Raw genomic sequence first — 25000 nt, forward strand, 5'->3', positions numbered from 1 at the left:
AGTATTACCGCCTTTGCTTCAAACTAAGGTAAACATTTAAATAACAAACAATCCGACATGTACAAAGAGTATAAAGAGAGACATGTAATAATGTAGTTAACTAGCTCCCCTGCTACGTACATAGATGCGCATACAGCTGTTGGGCTTGTTCCCAATTATTAGCGCAGTCCAAACCACCCACGTAGCACAAACTAATGCAAGGAAAATGGCAGAATTGTGCAACAAACTCTTACAATTTGTGTTTTATCTTTCACAATGTGTGTTTTAACTGCTACATGTTGTATAGCCATAGTATTGTTTTTAATATTTACTAATGATTTTATTTGTCTTAAAGCACAGACCAACAGTGGCAACCATAAATCATGAAGCATTTAATACAATGTCAATCAAGCTTTCTATTCTATTCTAACCTAATCCTAGATTTTGGCAGGCTATATGTAATATGAAAAATGGTTCTTTGAGCGCAATAAGAAAAGCCCAGTGTGTTTAATGCCTTTTAATTTGAATTCCAATCTTCTATATTTGTTCTTTGAGTACAATAAGAAACATATGTTTAATGTATCGTGCGATTTTCTGTTAAAATGAAGCCAATAATGACATTCTTTATTTTGGAAAAGTATCGAAAAGTATCGATATACATTTTTGTATTGGTACCAGTACCAAAATATTGGTATCAGGACAAGCCTAATATATATTTATATACACATACATGTGTGTCTTTATATTGTCTTTAAAGTGTGCAGTTTTATTTACTAAAATAGAGTTCACAATACAAACTTTTCGGTTTACAAACCATGTTCAAGAAAACATTTGTAAATCAAGGTTCCACTGTATTTAGTCTGCATTTTTCTGTTACCTCCCAGCAGGGTGGGTCCACCTCAAAACTCCTGCTCTATGGGGACTGTGAGATCCTTGAAAATACAATGCCAGTTAAATTTGCAGCTCTGTTAGATGTTTCAACATCGGGTTTTTAACAAAGCACTATTAGTCTAGTCTAGTGAAAATCCACAAAACACATTTTTTTGCTTCAAGGTCTAGTTGGCAATGCACACAGCACAGTGAAACTGTTACAATATTGTGAAGGCACACACAGTGCAAGCTTCTTGTGAATGTGTTTGTGCTCTCCAGAACAGACTGAGAACGGTGTTATAGAGGCCAGTGCAGAGTTTACCGCACAAAGCCATGAACAAAAAAGTGGATGCTGGTAGGAGAAGGAGTATTCCACAATGAACACATAACAGTCTTGTGGCCTTGGCCAGCATTTTGACAGGGATCTCCTCTTGAAACACACAAAACCACATACAGCAACCAAATCCATCATTGCCCCGTTTAGCTAACATAAATATTGCTGGAGAGGCATCAAAAGTAGCCACAAATGAGATGCAGGGCTGTCAGCCAGATGGGTAAAATGTCTGCTTATGGCTTCCCTACTGTAATGAACACTGACTGGCATCCACACTAGCCAACACCCAGCCATCTCTATTTCAAAGAGGCAACTCCCACAAATCCCACAGTGAGAATTCAACAAACATCTAGTACATGTTTAAAGGGGAACATTATCACAATTTCAGAAGGGTTAAAACCATTAAAAATCAGTTCCCAGTGGCTTATTTTATTTTTCGAAGTTTTTTTCAAAATTTTACCCATCACGCAATATCCCTAAAAAAGCTTCAAAGTGCCTGATTTTAACCATCGTTATATACACCCGTCCATTTTCCTGTGATGTCACATAGTGATGCCAAGCAAGCTATAGCGACATTAGCTCGGATTCAGATACGGATTTCAGCGGCTTAAGCGATTCAACAGATTACGCATGTATTGAAACGGATGGCTGTAGTGTGGAGGCAGGTAGCGAAAATGAAATTGAAGAAGAAACTGAAGCTATTGAGCCATATCGGTTTGAAACGTATGCAAGCGAAACCGACGAAAACGACACGACAGCCAGCGACACGGGAGAAAGCGAGGACGAATTTGGCGATCGCCTTCTAACCAACGATTGGTATGTGTTTGTTTGGCATTAAAGGAAACTAACAACTATGAACTAGGTTTACAGCATATGAAATACATTTGGCAACAACATGCACTTTGAGAGTGCAGACAGCCCAGTTTTCATCAATTAATATATTCTGTAGACATAACCTCATCCGCGCTCTTTTCCTGAAAACTGATCTGTCCAGTTTTGGAGTTGATGTCAGCAGGCCAAGGAAGCTAGGGTCGATATTCTTCTCTTGATCATCTTCGGTGGCATAAGGGACGGTGTGAGCCAAGACATCCAGGGGGTTTAGCTCACTCGTCTGCGGGAACAAACTGCCGCCATTGCTTGCCGTGCTACCGAGGTCCTTTGTCCCTGAATTGCTCACACACTCCGGCAGATTCAATGGGGGTCTGGCGGCAGATTTCTTTGACTTTATCGTTGGAAATGCATCTGCTTTGAGTGTCGCAGGATATCCACACATTCTTGTCATCTCTGTCGTAGCATAGCTTTCGTCGGTAAAGTGTGCGGAACAAATGTCCAATTTCTTGCCACTTTCGCATCTTTGGGCCACTGGTGCAACTTGAATCCGTCCCTGTTCGTGTTGTTACACCCTCCGGCAACACACCGACGAGGCATGATGTCTCCAAGGTATGGAAAACAGTCAAAAAAAACGGAAAATAACAGAGCTGATTTGACTCGGTGATTGAGAAAATGGCGGATTGCTTCCCGATGTGACGTCACAAGAGAGCGAATAATAGAAAGGCGTTTAATTCGCCAAAATTCACCCATTTAGAGTTCGGAAATCGGTTAAAAAAATATATGGTCTTTTTTCTGCAACATCAAGGTATATATTGACGCTTACATAGGTCTGGTGATAATGTTCCCCTTTAAAGCAAAGATATACTGGGAGCGTCTTAGAAGCTCTAAGAGGCTTTAACTTATTAAGGTTTAAGTAAAGTTAAAGTATCAATGATTGTCACACACACACTAGGTGTGGTGAAATCTGTCCTCTGCATTTGACCCATCCCCTTGTTCACCCCCTGGGAGGTGAGGGGAGCAGTGAGCAGCAGCGTTGTCGCGCCCGGGAATCATTTTTGGTGATTTAACCCCCAATTCCCACCCTTGATGCTGAGTGCCAAGCAGGGAGGTAATGGGTACCATTTTTATAGTCTTTGGTATGACTATAAAACGACCTACCGATCTCAAGGCGGACACTCTAACCACTAGGCCACTGAGTAGGTATAAAATGGGTTGTACTTGTATAGCGCTTATCTACCTTTTTTTTTTTAAGGAACTCAAAGCGCTTTGACACTATTTCCACATTCACCCATTCACACACACAAGGTTGTCTGTTATTGCAACTTTCCCCTGCAAAGTTCTCGCTCAGCAACATATTTGTAACTATGATTGCGAACTACTCTTTGTGTAAGCAAAAGTAGCACAGATTAGAGAGCATGCAAATGTAGTCATGGCGACCTTTGAAATCGCACTTAATGATTATTGGAAGCCAGCTTTTTACTATATTGACAGCTTCAATCTGAAAATATCTTGGCAGTGCTTCATTGAAGCTGCAGTAGATATTATACAGAAAATATATTTACTCTAAAGTCATTTTTGTGTGCCAGTTGCCAACAACTCCATGCCTGAATTATTAGTTCATGATGAATTCTTTAGCAGAAGCTCTTACCCGTAGCACCAACAAATCCACCTGTTTTTTTCACCTGATTTATCCAATTTTCCCCCCAATGAACAAATCCAACAAGCGGCATATGCAACCTTTTGAGGTGCCACTTGGGAGGATGTGTTGGACAACCGCCTATTCAGTTTTTCCTACAAGAGGAGAGAATACGCTGCAAACGGCCTTTCCTTTACGTCAGCCGCACAATAGTCAGCCTGTCTGTGGAAGGGACGTCCCTGCGGACAGCATGGCTGCCAAATAAGATCTTTCAGCACCTGCTCACCCACACAAAGAATGGCATCAGGCGGCTGCCGGAAGTGACACAAGCGTTAACCTTTACCGTATACCCTGCTTGATTACACAGAGGCCCAGTCACGTCACATTCTATTAAATTAGAAACGATTCAATCATTTTTTCCAACAATGTCATTACTGTAACCTGATTCTTTTACGTGCCAGCTGATGATTGAAAACATTCACCCTCAACAAAAGAGATGTACAGTCGCGATCAAAAGTTTACATTCACTTGTAAAGAACATAATGTCACGGCTGTCTTGAGTTTACAATAATTTCTACAACTTTTTTTTGATAGAGTGATTGAAGCACATACTTGTTGGTCACAAAAAACATTCATGAAGTTTGGTTCTTTTATGAATTTGTTATGAGTCTACTGAAAATGTGACCAAATCTGCTGGGTCAAAAGTATACATACAGCAATGTTAATATTTGGCTACATGTCCCTAGGCAAGTTTCACTGCAATAAGGCACTTTTGGTAGCCATCCACAAGCTTCTGGTTGAATTTTTGACCACTCCTCTTGACAAAATTGGTGCAGTTCAGCTAATTTTGTTGGCTTTCTGACATGAACTTGTTTCTTCAGCATTGTCCACATGTTTAAGGCAGGACTTTGGGAAGGCCATTCTAAAACCTTAATTCTAGCCTGATTTATCCATTCCATAACCACTTTTGATGTGTGTTTGGGGTCATTGTCCTGTTGGAACACCCAACTGCACCCAAGACCCAACCTTCGGGCTGATGATTTTAGGTTGACCTGAAGAATTTGGAGGTAATACTCCTTTTTCATTATCCTATTTAAAGCACCAGTTCCATTGGCAGAAAAACAGGCCCAGAGCATAATACTACCACCACCACCATGCTTGACGGTAGTTTTGGTGTTCCTGGGATTAAAAGCCTCACCTTTTCTCCTCCAAACATATTGCTGGGTATTGTGGCCAAACAGCTCAATTTTTGTTTCATCTGACCACAGAACTTTCCTCCAGAAGGTCTTATCTTTGTCCATGTGATGTCAGATGACACCAAAATTGAGCTGTTATGCTGTGTATGTGCTCCAATCACTCTATCACAAAAAATAAGAGTTGTAGAAATTATTTGAAACTCAAGACAGCCATGACATTATGTTCTTTACAAGTGAACTTTTGATCGCGACTGTATATATAGTTTAGGCGTCCACTGGCAAGCATCTCTCTCCCAGATTGTTTTTCCACATGCGCACGTTATCGGACTGGAGGAAGTGAGCACACAAAGGCTTAGCATCTAACCAGCAATGCTTTTTTGTGAGAAAAAAGAAGGGAAATGACAAAGAGCAGGCCAGGCACATCTGTGTTCATTTTACACAGGAAGGGATCTGTGTTTTAAAGTGAAAGGCCCGTGCACAGAAATACGACAAACTAATCAGTGGACTAAAACGCTTTGTGCGAGCGACGAGACCCTCCTTTGCCAGAGGACACAACTGTGTATGTTTCTTCTCTCGAGAGGGGAAGTGAATTCTGTACAAGAATTGAGCACTATCCAAAAATAACCCATTTGTGCATCTCTAGGGTGCCTTCCAGGAAGATAATGGATAGAGGACGGCAGGAGGGGGGAAAGATGATGCAATTAATAGAGCCTGTAGAACCCAGCAACCGCAAATATCATTCGGATCGCTGCCTTTAACCCATGACATCCTGATGGAGCAAAGACAGGCTCTGCTACAAATTTAATTTAGCAGTCAATAGCAAGAGAAGAGAGAAACTGTGTTGGAAGATGTTTGCCCTTCTTTTTCTGTCTTTGTGGTAAGAGGTTATCTTTACCGACACAAGCTTAAATCCACTATACCTATTTGTCAGTATGATAAAATAGCCAAAGGGGTGTTTGTTCGTATCTGCGCTCCTTATAGTAAAGTTGTACGGTTTCATTTGTAGATATAGGAAGCCTGGTCGGTGGCCTCACCTTGTGACTCCTGCCTTCTCCCGGTGGACTGTCAGGCAGCATCATTTTCAGGTATTGCTCCTTTGAAAGTCTCTGGAGTGATTTCCCATCTCGCTCGGGAGCCTGGAGGCGGCAGGCGGCCTCCTGCGCATATAGCTGCCTAAAGACAATACAGAGGGCACACAACAGCTTATCAGTAGGGTCATGCAAGCCACTTCCTGCAGGGGAAGCCTTGGGCCAGGGTAGCCACTCGCTATTTAAAGAAGTATGTCAGTATCACACAATGCATCTTATGTGGATCAGATTTTGCATGCCACATTCAGGCATCAACAGTGCGTGAAGAAGCAGAACTGGAGAGTGTGAAGACCGCAGCTAGTGAGAGGAAGGAATAAAGGGGGAAAGAGGCACTTATGGAGAAATATCCGGTACATAAAGATTAGACTCTAGAGCATAGATGTCAAACGCCGATCTGGTCCGCCACATCATTTTATGGCTTGCGAACGCCTGGAAATAACATGTGTCGATAAAGTACCTGGTAATTTCTTAATAAATGTATACGTTTTTTTCCATTTTGACAGGAAAAAGGTGGTAGCGGGGGTGTATTTTGTAGCGTCCCGGAAGAGTTAGTGCTGCAAAGGATTCTGGGTATTTGTTCTGTTGTGCTTATGTTGTGTTACGGTGCGGATGTTCTCCCGAAATGTGTTTGTCATTCTTGTTTGCTGTGGATTCACAGTGTGGCGTGTATTTCTAACAGTGTTAAAGTTTTTTAGACTGGCACCCTCAGTGTAACCTGTATCGCTGTTAATGAAGTATGCGTTGCATATCTTGTGACGGGGTCTGAACGATGTTAGAATGGATGAAAAGCGGACGTGACGATAGCTTGTAGAGTACGTTAAAGGTTAATCTGTTCAACCTTGGCCCGCGGCTTTGTTCAGTTTTAAACTTTGGCCCACTCTGTATTGGAGTTTGACACCCCTGCTCTAGAGTGTTCGTACAATGGGGGAAGACATGAGAGCTGTTGGACTCAGACAAGGTGGCATGTTTTGCTTTGTGGGCGGTGATCAGGGACCGACATTCAAAATGCTTTTCTATACCGACGGCTGGGATGTGACCGACCTGGCTGCTGAAGTCACCAGGCAGAGAGCTCAGCTTTAAGTGAGCAGCCAGTGAGGATGACACATGTTGGCATTGCTCTTGGCACTGCCGATGGCAGAGTGTCAGTTGGCTACAACTGGCTGCAATTCTGAAACCTAGAAACACTTGCGTGAAGAGCTGCACAGTGGCAGGTTATTCACACCTTTTTAATGATGCATTTATAGCTTAAAGGTTAGAATATTCCGAGCAGTAAAGTAAATTTGCACTAAAATAGCAAGAACATTTTCTTGTTTTCAGTTTTGTCGCACTTAATTTGAGCCCTCTGCAGATTTACCGAGGACATTCATCCGCAGAAATATGTGGTTAATTGCTTCTTTTTTTTTTTACGTTTGTGCAGCGTTGCTTTAGTGAGCATAACGGCTTTAAATACATTCTCATGATGCGGCTACTTATTCGACATAATAATCATAACAGGACAACAAGTGTTCATATCAGGCCACCAGTGGATCAGTGAAGGAAATAATTCATTCAAGTAAAAGTAGCATGTTGTCATTCTATCCACGACAGCACAATTTGTATGTTCCACTGAGAACCAGTGTCCTCTGCAGTAAACATTTTCCCTGATGTTTGATTTACCAGCATTTTGCATGTTCACAAATATCCACTAAAGACAAAGCTGATTTTCAGGAGGATATGTGGGTAGCTGAGATAAAACCAATTCTCACTTTGTTTGCAGGATATACGCTTGACTAACTGATTATTATTCTTCAGCTAGAACCTCACAGCATCTTGGCTAGGGGGCTGACACGAGGACGTTTGGGTGAGTAGTGCACAGTAACATTATTCTGCCGCAGAAATATCATAGCCACTGATGCACAGCTCGTTAACCTCCATTCAGGGCAAGCAACCATCTTGGGGGAGTGATGTGGTGGTCTGGGAAAATAGGAAGGGTATGTGTGTGCGTGTGTACGGTGGAGGGTCACAAAGGTTCAGAGCAGGGGTTGATTTCCATTGATTGTATACCTTGCACGCTCAGACAGCATTTTGAGAAGGAGTGCTAACAAGCTCTCTGCTCCTCTGGAACAAGAGAGAGTTAGTGAAAGAGAAAAAAAAGGTGTTAAGCGCACTGTTACACACAATGAATGGTGTCAGAGCAGAGAAGGGACTTTTTGGTAAAGGGTCATGAGAAACTTCATTATGTTACAACAATATCAGTGAAGAATATTACGCCATTCATCATGAGACAGGCTTATGTAAGCTAAAATAAATAACAAACAACCCGATGGGAAAGATAACTGAATTACAGGGCTTTTTCATAAGTCAGCAGAAGATGAATTCAGCATATGTGATCAATCACAGAGCCCTTAAGAACCACATTTCACAGGCTAAATTAAATTATTTAAACACTGCAGCAAAGTTTTAATACATTCTCTGTTTTGAAATGAGCCCCTGCCCCCTAAAAGTAGGGATGCATTCAGAAACTCGGTAATAGTGTGCAAGCAACATATTATATTGAAATTTTGCTGAATTAATACAAGACTCTTGCATATAGGCTCAACTAGTAAACACTGTTGTAACGGTAGTCTAACATCGCCACAACGGTGTATAATCCATTTCTGATGGGATTGTATGCACTGAGGGCCTGATCTACTAAAATCCAAATAACAAATGCTAAATAGTAAAAGTAAATTAAGTAAAAACGTATTATTAGTGGTTGTGTTGCGAGTGAGCTCCTGAGACTGCGTGTAAAGTGGCTCGACGGCCCTATTTAAGGATTTTGCATCCCCCATACCAGCTGAGCCATTGTAGACACACCATTCATGACATCATATGCTCTCACGGTCCAACCTGTGCTGTTTGGTTATGTTGTACAATATGCAATACGCAAATATAATGTGAACCACCTTTTCTGGACATAATGTCATGGCTGTCTTAAGTTTCCAATAATTTCTACAACTCTTATTTTTTTGTGATAGAGTGATTGGAGCACATACTTGTTTGTCACAATACACAGTCATGAAGTTTGGTTGTTTTATGAATTTATTACGGGTCTACTGAAAATGTGACCAAATCTGCTGGGTCAAAAGTATACATACAGCAATGTTGATATTTGGTTACATGTCCCTTGGTAAGTTTCACTGCAATAAGGGGCTTTTGGTAGCATTCCACAAGCTTCTGGTTGAATTTTTGACCACTCCTCTTGACAAAATTGGTGCTGTTCAGATAAATTTGTTGGTTTTCTGAGAATGGACATGTTTCTTCAGCATTGTCCACATGTTTAAGTCAGGACTTTTGGAAGGCCATTCTAAAACCTTAATTCTAGCCTGACTTAGCCATTCCTTTACCACTTTTGACGTGTGTTTGGGGTCATTGTCCTGTTGGAACACCCAACCGTGCCCAAGACCCAACCTCCAGGCTGATGATTTTAGGTTGTCCTGAAGAATTTGGAGGTAATCCTCCTTTTTCATTGTCCCATTTATTCTCTGTAAAGCACCAGTTCCATTGGCAGCAAAAACAGGCCCAGAGCATAATACTACCACCACCATGCTTGACGGTAGGCCTGGTGTTCCTGGGATTAAAGGCCTCACCTTTTCTCCTCCAAACATATTGCTGGGTATTGTGGCCAAAAACCTCAATTTTTGTTTCATCTGACATCACATGGACAAAGATAAGACTTTCTGGAGGAAAGTTCCGTGGCCCCTCTATCAAAAAAAAAAATCAAGAGTTGTAGAAATTATTGGAAACTCAAGACAGATGACATTATGTTCTTTACAAGTGTATGTAAACTTTTTACCTCGACTGTATGAGTGTGATCTAGACAACAGAACCTATTTAGGCATGCCAAAGGTGCGCTCTGGGAGACTGTGTTGTTATGCTGCATCAGCAATAGTTGTTCCATAGCCGGAAATACATATTGCAAGAAGGTTTTTCATATAGGACTGTGGTTAGGCGTGGCCGGCAGACCGGCGGCGAGGCGGGGCGCGCCGGGATCGACGCCGTAAATCATATCAGGTGCGTGGATCACCCACCTGGGCACAATCAGATAATCTCCTCGCACTGTGTAAAAGGGCGGCAGCCGTGAACGACGGGGAAGAGAGAGTTGGAGAGTCCGAAGCAGACGCAGCGCGCAAGAGACCGAGAGCCAGCCGGAGACAACGACGTGGTGCTGAAAACCAGACGGCGAAGCGAGCAGAGCGAGGTGGAGCTGAAAAGCGACCCGAAGCAAGAAGACGCAGCTTTATTGAAAGAATAAAGAAAAGTCAAAACCTGCTCGCAGTAATGTCCCTATTTGGTGGTCCATGGAACCCGCACGACGCGAGACTGTCACAAGGACATATAATAATACCATATTATGGGAAAAAAACGCAAGCCAACACCAAAACAAATCAATTTAATTTGTTTTAATCAGCTTCTTAAGTCATCCAGCAGCAATGAAATTATGAAATAATTTTGTTGAATAGCCAATATATATTTTTGTTTTTGACAGTCTTGATATGTTGACGTTCTAATATTTAGCGTATATTCTGCATATACATGAAGACAAACACACTAATTAGATTGCGCTCTCTGTTTTGCTCATTTAAGAGATGCAATCCTCTGCGCACATACTTAATAGATCAGCTTTGTGTGTGCTATCAAGTTTGCACATATTCTAATACATGCAAACCATTAATATACAATCATTTTCAGTTTTTTTCACACATTCTGTATTGCTGCTAATTTTGCTGTGATAATTGTGACAGTTTGCTACTCACAGCATTTAAGCACCGGAACTGATTCAAAGTATCGATTTGGCACCAGTATCGAATAATATGTCAGCGATACCCAAGCCTACCTATATGCACACACATATATATATATATATATATATATATATATATATATATATATATATATATATATATATATATATATATATATATATATATATATATATATACATATATATATATATATATACACACTCACACACAATCAATGGCATCAATAGCGCAGACAAGCACTTTATCATCCGCTAGCCTGTGGGAGAACTCAGCCTCAACCAGGATGCATGCATTGATCTCCCTTTTTAATATTTCTCATGACTTTGTGTTGATCTCTGCTTGGCATCCACCAGAGATCTGATAGAGACTCAGGCTGGCGGTCCCACAGAGATTTGGCTTCTCGGGAACAATCAATAACCACAAGTGACATGCGTCAAGTGTGTTATATCTGTGGATTTATTGAGTGTATTTATTTTGTAGCTGTCAGCCTCTATCAGGCTGAGTTTATGCACACTAGGAGGGCAATAAAGGAGGGGCACTAGTATTAAAATGTTTGATGCTGCACATAATAAACTTTGACCGTTTTTCTGTCTGTGTCTTGTTCACAAACACACTCACCCACAATCTGAAATGTCGGGAGGTCCCTCTTTGCTGTGAGCATCAGCATCAACATTATCAGTTGTCTTCACTGGGAGATTCCCATCTGGCTGTGTGCGTGTTTGTCCGCAGGCTTCTGAGCTGGGACCCTGACCGCACTCCGGTTCTGGCCCCGGCTCTGACCCTGCACCTGAGATGCTGGTCTGAGGAATGGTGTACACCTTGGAGGAGTCGGCGGACATACAGTATCTGGCACCACGCGCCAAGGGACTGCCAGAGTGATGTGAGCCACTGACCAGACAGCAAAAAAATAAAGAAAACAAAGCAGAATGCAACTCAAAAGCCAGGCAAATGATAGGTTTAAAAAGCAGACAAAAACATGAATGCATAAATAAATATGAGATGACAAAATGATCACTTCTCAACTCTATATATGATTCAATAAATATATATTGTACTGTAAATTCAATGAGTGACAACTCAAAGGATTAGCAAAGGAAAACAACACGATGATGTTGATTGTCTATTGTACAAACGTATGTCAACAGTATAATAAAATAGCATACAGAGTTATTTGTTATGTTTGTTTCTGACTGATGGTGTGCAAGATGCATTTGTCACAGGACATAACATGATTAAGATTAAGATTAAAAGAGTTTTCAGGCAATGCTTCAATTCATAAAACTGGGTTGCTCTACAAAATAGCACAAGGTTTCCTATTGAATACATTTAATAGTGTGTGTGTTATCTTCATTATCTCCTGGCCGGGAAAGATTCAGTTTGAAGTAGCAGAGAGCAGATTGTATTCTAAATGATAAAATAAAATGCAAAATTGGATCTTTGGGCTTTAAAAAAGACATATGCTGGATTGAGTATAGGATTTAAAGGTTTGATCAAAGTCTTCTGGTCAACTTAACACTCAAAGTTGGCATGAGTTGGTGGCACTCCATGCCCCACTTACATATTCATGACCATCTGGGCCACACCCTGCTAAATGTGCTCCTGCTGCTGCACTCTTGGTTTAAATGACACTGGTGTCAAAAACAGTTACATGAAAATGATGGGAGGCATCAGGGTGGTCAAGGTGATGGCATAGCCCCTTTTTGTAAGAGTTCCAACAAGGTGCATTGATTTGAGCTAATTCTATGTACATAATAATGCATGGCATAAACAAATAAGACCGTTTTTTTCTATTCCATGGAGACTGTGACCATCGGGTTCTGGACCAAGACTTCTTCACACATTCTTCGTTCCCAGATGGCCACCAGACTGGTGAGGGGCACTTGGATGGGAATGTGATGAAGACCCCCCATGTTGCTACAGCCTGACAACATGCTCCATTCAGAAGTGCCGACACAGCTGGATGAGTTAGGTTGAGGGATGAGGGTAAGAGAGCACGACCGGGTGAAAAGTTCAAACATACCCAGAAAATATTCCTTTGTGCATGTGTTAACGAAATGAACCAATCAATGTACCATATAAAACTGTAAATAAAACATTGGGTTGTGCTGCAAACCATAAACCAATGAATCGAGTGTGTTTTATCCCAGTGGGCAAATCAATAATGTGACAAAAAGACTGGAAAAAACCCACAATGGAGCCATGTAAATGCTCAGACACAGAGAAAAATATAAAATAATTTTTTTTCCTGTACTTGTTCCTCCCTTGCCTGTGATATCTTACTTTGAGGCAATTTCAATATGAATGTGGATATTTTTTTAAACCCATACATGTATAGGCATTTTGTTCTCTTCTCCACATGCAAAAACATACAGTTGGTTTTCTTTCCTTAAAAGCTAAGCACTTGGAAAACTCAGGTTTGTGAGTGGAAAGGTAAAAAGGGGCTTTTTGGCTTGTGTCATAAGTAATGTGCAATATTATATTATGTTTTTAAACTTTATTTACCAAGATAACACAAGGAAATTGACCTTTCGTGTGGTGATGGACATGCTTGTGGGCGCCCTATAATACGCAATAAAAACATTTAAAAACATACATTTTGTTTTTTGTACTCTGTGCAAGTCAGAATCCGAATTAGAAACAGCTTTATTGGCCAAATATGTTTAAGACAATGCATTTGACTTGGTAGACTGTACTGTCTTTGTTCAAAGTAATGTTTACTGATTTTAAAGATAATGCACGTGTCATTGTACATCTGATATATCACTATATTGATTGGGCAGTTAGGTCAGCTGTGGTAGCTTTGTCACGCTTTTGAATAGGATAAAATAGTGAATGTGTTTTTTATGTGGATAAGGATTGTTTTATTACTCCATTTGTGTGGATGTCTTTTTTTTTGCACTGGAGTGGGAAAAATTTGCTTTTTTGAAAGTATTCGTGTTCGTATGGACTTTCACCAGTATGGAAAGTCTCTCAGAAAAATCTCACCATAGAACAGCAATGATGCAAAAATGATGCTAATAGTAACGCTCCACAAGGTGCCATGATGCCATAGCAATCAATTACATAATAAACATTATACAATTTTGTAATGCTAGGTCATAGTTATGTTCATATTTTATATATTTATGTGCAGTAACAAAACTTGACATATGAAAATGGTACCTCTGAGTTAATTTTAACAAATTGACTTGACTTTCATTGTCAAATGGTTTATTAGATCTCTACTGCTATGCTGTATAACTACCGGTACACCTTGACTGAGTTTTCTTCCAAATGTGAGTTGGAGCGCATGAGAGAATTCAGAGACGTGTCTAGTGGTTAGCCTCACAGTCAGTAAATCAACAGAAACTCCCCCTCAGCATGTCTGTGTGTCGTTTGCTTGTTCTCCTCGTGCATACCTGCCCCGGCTACTCAAGCTTCCTCCCGCTGTCCAAAAACTTGCATCTTCGGTTAATTGGTGACTCAAAATTGTCCAAAAGTGGGAATGTGAGTGTGGTTGTCTATATATTGCCCTGAAAAATGTGACTATGAACTACCACTCAATTTTAGCAAGCAAGTGCCGAATAAAATATTCACTCACAATTTGGTAAAACAAGAAGTCTAAAGTTATTGCAACAGCTGAGATCAGGCACCCTGCCATTATATTTCATAATTATCATGGGGTATCAGGTCTGTTTACATGCATCCATGATCAGGGCTCTCCAGTCTTCTCTGTTGTCCGTTATATGTATGAGTTCTATATTATTGATCTCTGTTGTCCGTTATATGTATGAGTTCTATATTATTGATATTTCCGATAACATTTCTTAGGCTGTTGATATATGTTGTTTATTGTTGACCTGGAGCTTTCTTTCTTACTAGTTTTCCTGTTAACATCAGTTTTTCTAAGCAGTATTTTCTAATGATATGTCTAAGGAATTTCAGCTGACTATTTTGAATCGTTGCAATGAGCGATCATCTTCTTTTTGCACACGGCAATACCTCTTCATTACTTTTCTTTTTAAGCCATGATATGTGGAGTATTTTTCTGAAGAACCACATTTAAGTTGCCTCTAATTTTCTCAGTTTTTGATTATTTAAAGTCTGGCATTCCCAGACGTAAAGTAGGACATACCATACATACGTTTTGAGGACTGAGTTTTGGATCAATTGAGATGTTTCTATTTCTAAATATAAGACTCATTTTGTTGAAGCTGTCTTTTGACGTGGCAATCTGTTTGTTTATCTCTTTTTCACACCCACCATCAGATGTTACTGTGACACCGATGTATTCCAATTGATCCACTTGTTTTATTTTCTTGTTGTTGCATGTAATGTTACATGGAGGTGGATGTGGTTTCTTGGAAACTGTCATGCATTCGGTTTTGTTGCTTCACTTTGGGCTACTACTGTGTTCAAGATGTTTTGTAGTTTTTCTTCAGAGTCTGCCACTAGCACAGTGTCATCTGCATATCTGAGGTTGTTAACATTTCCTGAGGGAACCCTCCTGAAGGAATCAATAAAGTACTATCTATCTATCTATCTATTAATTCCTCCAACTTTTATACCATCTTGATGATTGATGTTGCATAAGATCATTTCACTGTAGATCAGGAGATAGTACACAACCTTGTCGAACACCCCTTTCAATGGCTTTGAATTGATTGCCATTATGTTTAGGCTATCATTTTGTCCCTTTTGTAGTTCTCATGGTCAAGAAAAGTATAGAGATGCTTAGGACTCGCTTGTTGTGCATTGCTTTGTAATGTTTGGTTACCATATGCACAGAAACACATGGTGCAAGAAAACAAGGGAAGCCAGCACTAAAAATAATCATCTTAAATACGGTTCACGGCATGTGTGATACCTTGAGTGTGAAGAGATCTCGCTCAAGTCTCCAATGCTGCCATCTGTCACGTTGCTGGCCATTAATGCTGAGGCGTAACCCTGCGGCAGGTATGGTTTTCCGTGATCCTCTTCTGATGGCATGTCCTCGTGGTGCTCTGATACCCAGGCATGACCCTGCTCCCCCATCCTGCTCTGCATCAACACCCGAGTCCCTGGGACCATGCAAGGATTGGTGTCGATGCCACTGTCCGTGGAGGCCCCTTTGATGTAAGTGAGACCCAACATCTCTGGGTCCATCAAGTCTCCTGAGCCAAAGTGCTTATCATCACTGTTGCTGGAGGCATTGCTTGACAGAGTGTTGCTACTCGAGTGGCTTGAGTTCTTATCGCCCATCTAGTACAACGAGAGAAACAGAGAGGTATATCAGACAAGGTCAAACAGCCACTGCAAAAAATCATACAGGTGTTAACTGGTACCAAATAGGAGGTTACATTTGTCACCGACCTACTTTAAGGAACTTTGCTCACAGTAAGAAGTCATAGTTTGGTACAGTACGTCTATGGATGTTCCCATTCAGCAGGGTCACTGTATTCCCAGGCCATTCAATCCATCGCAACTGGACTGTTCAGTTTGTCTTAAAAGACATTTTGCCTCTCATCTGAGCAGGCTTTAATGGTTCATGCTCATAGACTTAAATTGGTCAGATCTAGTCTAGATGCTGTTGCCAAAGCCCAAACTATTTACCTTCAAACAGGAGAAAGGCATGCTTGTTGAAGTGAAAAAACAACTGTTAAGACGCCAGAGGGGTTGCTCGTTTGCATCTAAACAGTCGTTTTTTTCACCACAATAGGGTGAAAACATCCTTGCCTGTGCACACCCTCCCTGCATAAGCATCTACACTAGATCTGACCAATCTAAGTCTATGAACATGAACTGGTTACGCCTGCTTGGATGAGAGGAGAAACATCTTCTAAGACAAACTGAACAGTCCAGTTGTGATCGATTGAATGCCCTGAGAATCACAGTTTGTAGCATTGACGTGCGGTCACTAGAGGCAAGTGAGGCGGGGCCTCACCTGCCATCATGGAAAGAAAAAAAATGTAAAAAGAAAACAAATTAATTAAATTGTTATATGTATTCAGTGATTATACTATAAAGTTATTTTCCATTTAACTTTACCAGTTTTCGATTATTTTTATTCAAAATCGCTGAATTTTCACATTTGCCGTTCAAATACTGATAAGAGATGGTGCGGTGATCAGCAGCCAGTTGAGGCACGTCACTCAGTTGTGCCTCCACATGGATTGCGGACTCGGCTAACTGCTGGCCTGCTGTGCAGTGAGACCGTATTGCTATATGAACTATATTATACATTTCCATAGTTTAGTTAGCTGAGGTATATAATGTACAGTGTATTTTGTCAACAACTGTATGTGTGTAACGTATTTCTTGTGCTGAGCAATCATAAAACTGCTGCGAAGACGCACTGTGTGAGGCTCGCAGTAATCCCGCCTCCTGGTGCCGGTTAATGCACCCCCGCGCAGAGTGCACCCCCCGACGGGAGCGCCACACCAACCAAAGCCCACACCCAAACCCTCCACGTGCAAGACCGAATCCACCCAAAAAAAGTCACTTAACAAGAAGCCAAAAAGTGCAAAAACAACAATGCTCGCGCCGGAGGAGCCGTGAACGACTGCAGGGACACAACATTAGGTACACCTGCAGACTGCAGCACGGATTTCATATTTCATTCAATCACAACTCCTCCAACACGAACACCACTGTTCCCGCACTTATAAGTAAAGGTAAGACCATAATAAGGTTTTTTTAATTACATGTGCTTTTTTGTGTGCTACAGTTTGTATGTGTAAAGTTAAAGTTAGGTTAAAGTACCAATGATTGTCACACACACACTAGGTGTGGTGAAATTTGTCCTCTGCATTTGACCCATCCTTTTCTTCACCCCCTGGGAGGTGAGTGGCGCAGTGGGCAGCAGCGGCGCCGCGCCCGGGAATAATTTTTGGTGATTTAACCCTCAATTCCATCCCTTGATGCTGAGTGCCAAGCAGGGAAGAATGCTGGTATGAGCTTTTAAACACAACCCGTTAAGTGCTGCCAATCAAATGGTGAATAAGATACTCTTTAGGGTTCATATGTTTGTAAATCTGACTGTGATGAAGTCAGTGCCTCACCAGCCATCAACCTCACCGCACGTCACTGGTTTGTAGTAATGTTGTCAACACCACCTCTCAACTCAGACCCACGCAGTCACCCCACTTATTTATTTGTTCAAAAAGTCAAATGTCAATCAATCAATTAATCACAGGGGTCTCAATGTGCTTTACAAACTCACAACAACATCCCCTGAACTAAACCAACATTTGGTCAAGAAAAAACTCAAAAGACCCCAGCTAAGGAAAAAGAAGAAACCTTGAGACGGGACCGCAGATGTAGCGACTACCCTTGCACGGTGATTGGCTGCAATGGATGTCAAGTGGGTATAATTATTGAAATGTTAAATTAATAGATAATGTGGGAGACCAGTCTATCAGGAAGCAAACAGATAGAAAATATAAATGTAACTGTTCATGTGAGCATTTTAAACCAAAATCGTCACCCATCATATTTTCTTCGGTATGTTTGTTAGGCAATTGTAAAGTAATGGGGGCAAATTAAAATCCCATCACATTTTATCAAAAAGAGCTACACTTATTTTGAATCATGAGCCCTGCGTATTAGGTGCACAATGCACAATGCGAAGAAAATGGTTTTAATGTTCATCTTTTGCCCCTGGGTTGACATGACACCAAATTAAAGCCTTGGATGCCGTTAATGCATCTGCTATTGGCATCAAAGTAAAACGCAAAGAAGGAACAACGGATTGTGTTTGAGGAAAATACATTGCAAAAGGCTTAAGTATTTAATGTATTCAAGCTTCTGGAGAAATGTGTCTGAGCAAAGAGTGAGACATTAAAAAAAAAGTGATAAGACGGCACACCCGCGAACGAGCTGATGAGGAGAAAGTGATGAATGTAAAGCTTGAGGGGACAACATGAGAGTGCCCAGCAAAATAGAGCCGCTGCAAAGCCCCTAATCAAGGACATGCTCACATTCACTTTGAGTCTCATAAGAGGTGAAAGGATGCATTGTCCAAAAATATTGTCCACTAATATCAAATCAAAAGAAACATTTGAACTTTTACCCTAGAGAGCCTGTTGGGTGAGTCTTTGCTTCCTTCTCGCTGCTTCAATGGGTTCAGAATCTTAGTGCATGGGATGTGCCACTTAGCCTCTGCAGATCATCAAGGAGGACACATAGGCGTATATAAAAATGAAATCTGTAGACATTACATCCTGTTTAATCTGGTCGGATGAAGGACTCACCGGCCGACCTGGTCCTCTCCAGTGTGGGCTCTCTCTCCCTGTGGATGTCTCCATCACCCCCTTGGATGTCTCCTGCTTGCTCATGGAGGATTGGAGATGGACATCTGTAGAGAAATTATGAGCAAGGACATGTTGAGAAGTGTATTCCACAAGGAGAAAAGATAGATTTTTCCGCTAAGGCAATTAGCGTGTAATCACTATGGCTAAAATACTCAAGAAGTACACAAAAGACTATTTGGACGACTTAGCATTCCAGAAACTAGCTTGCTTTTGAGAAAAAGACGTTATAATTTTTCCAACTTGCTTCTAATGGAAGTTGCTAGAGATAATAAGGGTTCTATCTTCTAGGTGGAGGTCTCAGTGCCTTAACTTTCAAAGCGACTGTAGTTGAAAATCTATGGTCTATTTAGGGGTTCGGCAATCCACAGCTCTAGAGCCGCATGTGGCTCTCTTGCGCCACCTTAGTGGTTCCATGGGGCTTTTTTAAATGTATGAAAATGAAAAAAGGTGGGGGGAGAAATATATTTTTTGTTTTAATATGGTTTCTGTAGGAGGACAAACATGACACAAACCTCCCTAATTGTTAGAAATCCCGCTGTTTATATTAAACATGCTTCACTGATGAGAGTATTTGGCGAGTGCAGTTTTGTCCTACTAATTTTGGCGGTCCTTGAACTCACCGTAGTTTGTTTACATGTACAACTTTCTCCAACATTGCTACAGAAAGACGTGTGTAATGCCACTCCTTCTTTGTCTCATTTTGTCCACCAAACTTTTTATGCTGTGCGTGAATGCACAAGGGTTAGCTTTGCTGATGTTATTGACATGTGTGGAGTGCTATTCAGGCATACTTGGTCACTGCATGACTGCAAGCTAATCGATGCTAACATGCTATTTAGGCTAGCTATATGTACATATTGCATCATTATACCTAATTTAATTTCCTTTACTTATGTCCTCTGTGCATTGTACTTTCCATCTTTTCCATCATTTGTAACTGAGCTACTGTGTGGAACAATTTCCCTTGTGGATCATTAAAGTTTGTCTAAGTCTATGTCTATTTAATTTATATTTGCATGTCTCATGACACATGATCTGTATGTAATATTGGCTGCATTTCTGATAGTTGTTTGTGTGCCATTATAGACCACAGCAAACGTTACCCAGCTTGCATAGATTGTAATAAATCCAGACAGCCTGCAGTGTCCTTTAACTTGTACACACACATCTATATCTTTGGCCATTCAATGCCAGTAACTTCCAGAAGTTATCTCACCCTCTGAGAAGCCTACGTTTCTACTAATTTTTTCCAATGTTGTAAAAATGTGTAGAATAAATATTACATTTTAACATTTCTGTCAACGAAGATTTGCGTCAGCCTGCGACACAGTCATTTTGATAGTAGGTTAACGTACATCATGTGTTGCCTTCATTATAAGACTTATATAAGGCTTTTAATTTTTGCAGCTCCAGACAGATTAATTTTGGTCCAATATGGTTCTTTTAAAATTTTGGGTTGCCGATCCCTGGTCTAGTCAATAGGTCTTGTTTTTTTCTGCATGATGTCGGCTCTGACAGACCGCAGCGATACGGATCCTTGCAAAGTTTAAAGCACGTTTGAGAGTGCTGACAGGAAGACACCAGAGCAAACCTTATTGTCATGGTCTGTAACCTTTGATAGACAGATATTGGTCTCTGGTGCATTCTGCTCTATTGCCAGTCTCAGGGTGAAAGCTGTTAAAGCCAAGTATTCTATACTACACAATTTCCAGCAAACAATGATCAGTGATGACAATAACCTCAAAGTCTTTTCCAAATTGTACATTTTGGAAATATTTGTTTCATTTAAATAATTTTCAAACCAGACTTGGCCCTGTCTAGCTTTGTTGGCCAATCTCCAGCTACAGTCAGTAATTCTGTAGAATGGTTTGTTGTTACATTGTGAGTGTGTTCTGAGAACCGAGGCAGAAAAGGGTATTACAAAAAAAAACATTTGGCCAAAAGGCTTTTAAACCTAATTGATGATTTCTCTTTCATAGAAAGGATTTTTTTTTTTAAAGTAGTAATACATATAAGTGATCAAACTGAATCGAGCCTACTTTGGCCTGTTTGTCACAAAACAATATCAATGGGCAAAACAATTGCTATCTTGACTTTTCAGTGTATGTTTGATCAGCATGTTCCATTTCCCCCAGTATCTTGGCCGCAGTGGTCAACGAAGCAACAATTAATGAACACAATCAGGGAAATGTCGAGGAAATATGAATGGATTGAGAGTCAAACATAACCTATGTCCTTGTCCTTAATTACTAATGTAGACTGAATGTACAGTGTCTGCCTTCATAATCCTTTTAAGAATAAAATACCACACACCCATCATATCCAGGCTGTTGGGACCAGGAGCTGCTGCCACACGGTCCTGGATCACTGGAGGAGGATTGATTACTAGGTGAGCTTCTGTAATGCTGTTCTCCCTTATTACAGGAAGTAACCTGGGGATTCTCCATGTCCTGCATCATCCTGCAGACAGAGAGGTTAATCAAATATAGTAGACATTGTCATAACATGAGTTTGAATGTGAAAAAAATGAAGTCTAAATCAAAGTTGGTAGGAGAGTTGGGTGAACAATTAAACTTATTTTTGGAATTTGGAAATTTGGAAAAAGAGCTTTTTGTGTCGTCCTCGCCAATTCCAGGTCCTAAATTGGCTGTCCCAACTTGTTATATTACCTTCCTAGACATCTCATGTCCAGGTGAGATTCATGATTTATGATCAAGAATAAACTTACAGGGAGCCGGGAAGCAAGAAAGCAGCAGACCACTCGATGGTGTAAACATAGGGAGACACAGAGTGATTACGTCGCAGCTATGAATAGTTTGTCTGTGTTAGCGCTTATACTAACAGTATCATTAATACTTAGTCAATATTAAAGTCACGAAATGTAAATTGAGCATTGTTGGCGCTTTTTGAATCGTTATTTATCGGATCTTATGGGTGGAATTTTGGAGCTCCCATTGGCTCTGCTGTTAGCTGACTTTTATTCACTTTTATTCAACTTTTTATTTTTGTTCATTTAATATTTAGAATATGTCGTCATGTCTTTCAAAATTATTGTGAACAATGGGCAAAATTCCAAAAAAGTGCAGTTCCCCTTTAAAGGAAATATTCAATCAGACAACACCTCTGTGGCTAATTGTTCAAGTAACACTCTTTGCAATGCATCTTAGTTTAGATCAATAATATAATGTAGTTTACATTTATTTATTGTAAGTTTGCCCTTGCTTAAGTACTTAAAATACATGTGTCTATAGATGTTCTAAATAATCTTGGTCATTGTATGCTCAGGGCAGTCAATCGATCACAACTGGGCTGTTCAGTCAAAGATGTTTTAACTAGAAATGTCCGATGATATCGGCCTGCCGATTTTATCGGCCGATAAATGCGTTAAAATGTAATATCGGAAATGATCGGTATCGTTTTTTTTTTAAATTATAGGTATCGGTTTGTTTTTTGGGGTTTTTTTTTTTTAATTAAAAAAACATAAAAAACACAAGATACACTTACAATTAGTGCACCAACCCAAAAAACCTCCCTCCCCCATTTACACTCATTCACACAAAAGGGTTGTTTCTTTCTGTTATTAATATTCTGGTTCCTACATTATATATCAATACCGTATTTTCCGCACTATAAGGCGCACCTAAAAACCACACATTTTCTCAAAAGCTGACAGTGCGCCTTATAACCCGGTGCGCTTTATTACGATTCATTTTCATAAAGTTTCGATCTCGCAACTTCGGTAAACAGCCGCCATCTTTTTTCCCGGTAGAACAGGAAGCGCTTCTTCTTCTACGCAAGCAACCGCCAAGGAAAGCACCCGCCCCCATAGAACAGGAAGCGCTTCTTCTTCTACTGTAAGCAACCACCCGCCCCCGGAAGAAGAAGAAAAAACGCGCGGATATCACCGTACGTTTCATTTCCTGTTTACATCTGTAAAGACCACAAAATGGCTCCTACTAAGCGACAAGGATCCGGTTCATAAAAAGACGCAATCTCTCCATCCGCACACGGATTACTACCGTATTTCACAGCAACTGATATTCCTGTGAACCGCACTGTGGAACGGGAGCACGTACGGTGAATATTCGCACCACAGGGAATGAGAAGTCATCCTTCACTGTGGTTCTAGCTTGCCATGCTAACTTCCACCCATGGTGATATTCAAAAGGAAGACCTTGCCAAAAGAGACCTTTCCAGCCGGCGTCATCATAAAAGCTAACTCGAAGGGATGGATGGATGAAGAAAAGATGAGCGAGTGGTTAAGGGAAGTTTACGCGAAGAGGCCGGGTGGCTTTTTTCACACAGCTCCGAAGGCGAACACACCTTCACTAAGACGGGCAGACAGCGCCGGACGACATACGCCAACATTTGCCAGTGGATCGTAAATGCCTGGGCAGATATTTCGGTCACAACTGTGGTCCGAGCTTTCCGGAAGGCAGGATTCACAGAACTACTGGACAACAACAGCGACACTGACTCCGATTACTTCGACGAGACGGAACCGGCCATTTTGGATCCCACGCTTGCGCAACTTTTCAATTCGGACACCGAACACGAAGAATTCGAAGGATTTACGAATGAAGAATAACTTCAGAAGGTGAGCGCTATGTTTATTTTGTGTGTTGTGACATTAACGTTCGAGCAACATTATGTTGCTATTGCTCTACACCATTTTGAATTTTACTATGTTTGTGATTGCACATTTGCGTACATTTTGGGACAGAGTTGTTAGAACGCTGGTTTTCAATATATTATTAAAGTTTGACTGAACTATCTGACTGTTTTTTTGACATTCCCTTTAGCGCAGCGTAGGCGCGGCTTATAATCCGGGGCGGCTTATTGGTGGACAAAGTTATGAAATATGTAATTCATTGAAGGTGCGGCTAATAATCCGGTGCGCCTTATAGTGCGGAAAATACGGTATATATCAATACAGTCTGCAAGGGATACAGTCCGAAAGCTCACATGATTGTGCGTGCTGCTGGTCCACTAATAGCACTAACCTTTAACAGTTAATTTTACTCATTTTCATTCATTACTAGTTTCTATGTAACTGTTTTTATATTGTTTTAATTTCTTTTTTATTCAAGAAAATGTTTTTGATTTATTTATCTTATTTTATTTTATTAATTTTTTAAAAAAGTACCTTATCTTCACCATACCTGGTTGTCCAAATTAGGCTTAATAATGTGTTAATTCCACGACTGTATATATCGGTTGATATAGGTATCGGTTGATATCGGTATCGGTAATTAAAGAGTTGGACAATATCGGAATATCGGATATTGGCAAAAAGCCATTATCGGACATCCCTAGTTTTAACTCTCATCCGAGCTGGCTTCATCAGTTCATGCTTATGAACTTAGTTCGAACTAGATCTGACCAATGCTGAGAATTAAAAGATATGTCTTAGAAAAATAATAATTGTCATTCCAAATTGCCTATAGTCGTGAATGTGAGTACCGGTATGTTTACTTGTCTGTACAATATGTGCAATTGTGTGGTGACGAGTTCAAGGTGTACCCACATCTCGCCCAAAGTCGGCTGGATAAGCTCCAGCTCACCCTAATTAAGAAAAGCGGTATAGAAATGCACAACAAAAGGTGCAGTGGTCTGCACAGAAGGTGGAATGTATCATAACCTGGATTTTGGATATACAGTATATTGATGTAATGTAAAAAAATATATATGCTGCATGTCAACATGAAATAAACATTGTTTTGTTTTTAATTTGCAGAGGTACACCTTTTTATCGGTCGTTTTCTATTTTGATTTATTTCCTATATTTATTTTGCGATATTTCCCCTCCGTCACTACTCCCCCTGGACTTCCTCATATAGAGTAAAACACACTCTTTGTTTCTGCAGTAATTGGATGAGATGACCTGAGTTGTGTCAGTGTCCCCATCACCTCCTCTCCAGCGATGCGCAGAGAGCGTGGAGTAGGAGGCATACATTCAGAGAAAGAAAGAATTGAAAAACGGAGTGCTCCCACTGACAGGAACTCTGATTA

At 40.6% G+C, this 25000-nt stretch overlaps 1 protein-coding gene across 6 annotated transcripts in view; it reads right to left on the bottom strand.

Moving 5' to 3' along the window:
• The window catches only part of sipa1l2 (signal induced proliferation associated 1 like 2), a 209766-nt gene that overhangs the window by 20266 nt on the left and 164500 nt on the right, over window positions 1–25000 (bottom strand). For 4 of the 6 annotated variants that reach the window (XM_061960890.1, XM_061960872.1, XM_061960910.1 and 1 more), the window contains 7 exons: window positions 21302–21448; window positions 18929–19032; window positions 18748–18836; window positions 15565–15938; window positions 11337–11606; window positions 7978–8031; window positions 5881–6019 (listed from right to left, as the gene is read on the bottom strand). In XM_061960890.1, the coding sequence (XP_061816874.1) occupies window positions 5881–6019; window positions 7978–8031; window positions 11337–11606; window positions 15565–15938; window positions 18748–18836; window positions 18929–19032; window positions 21302–21448 (1177 nt within the window). The remainder of the gene's footprint in view (window positions 1–5880; window positions 6020–7977; window positions 8032–11336; window positions 11607–15564; window positions 15939–18747; window positions 18837–18928; window positions 19033–21301; window positions 21449–25000) is intronic. The other 2 variants (XM_061960900.1, XM_061960920.1) reach the window with 2 other exon arrangements.

This window comes from Nerophis lumbriciformis, linkage group LG02 (genome assembly GCF_033978685.3).
Source record: "Nerophis lumbriciformis linkage group LG02, RoL_Nlum_v2.1, whole genome shotgun sequence".
Classification (NCBI taxonomy): Eukaryota; Metazoa; Chordata; class Actinopteri; order Syngnathiformes; family Syngnathidae; genus Nerophis; species Nerophis lumbriciformis.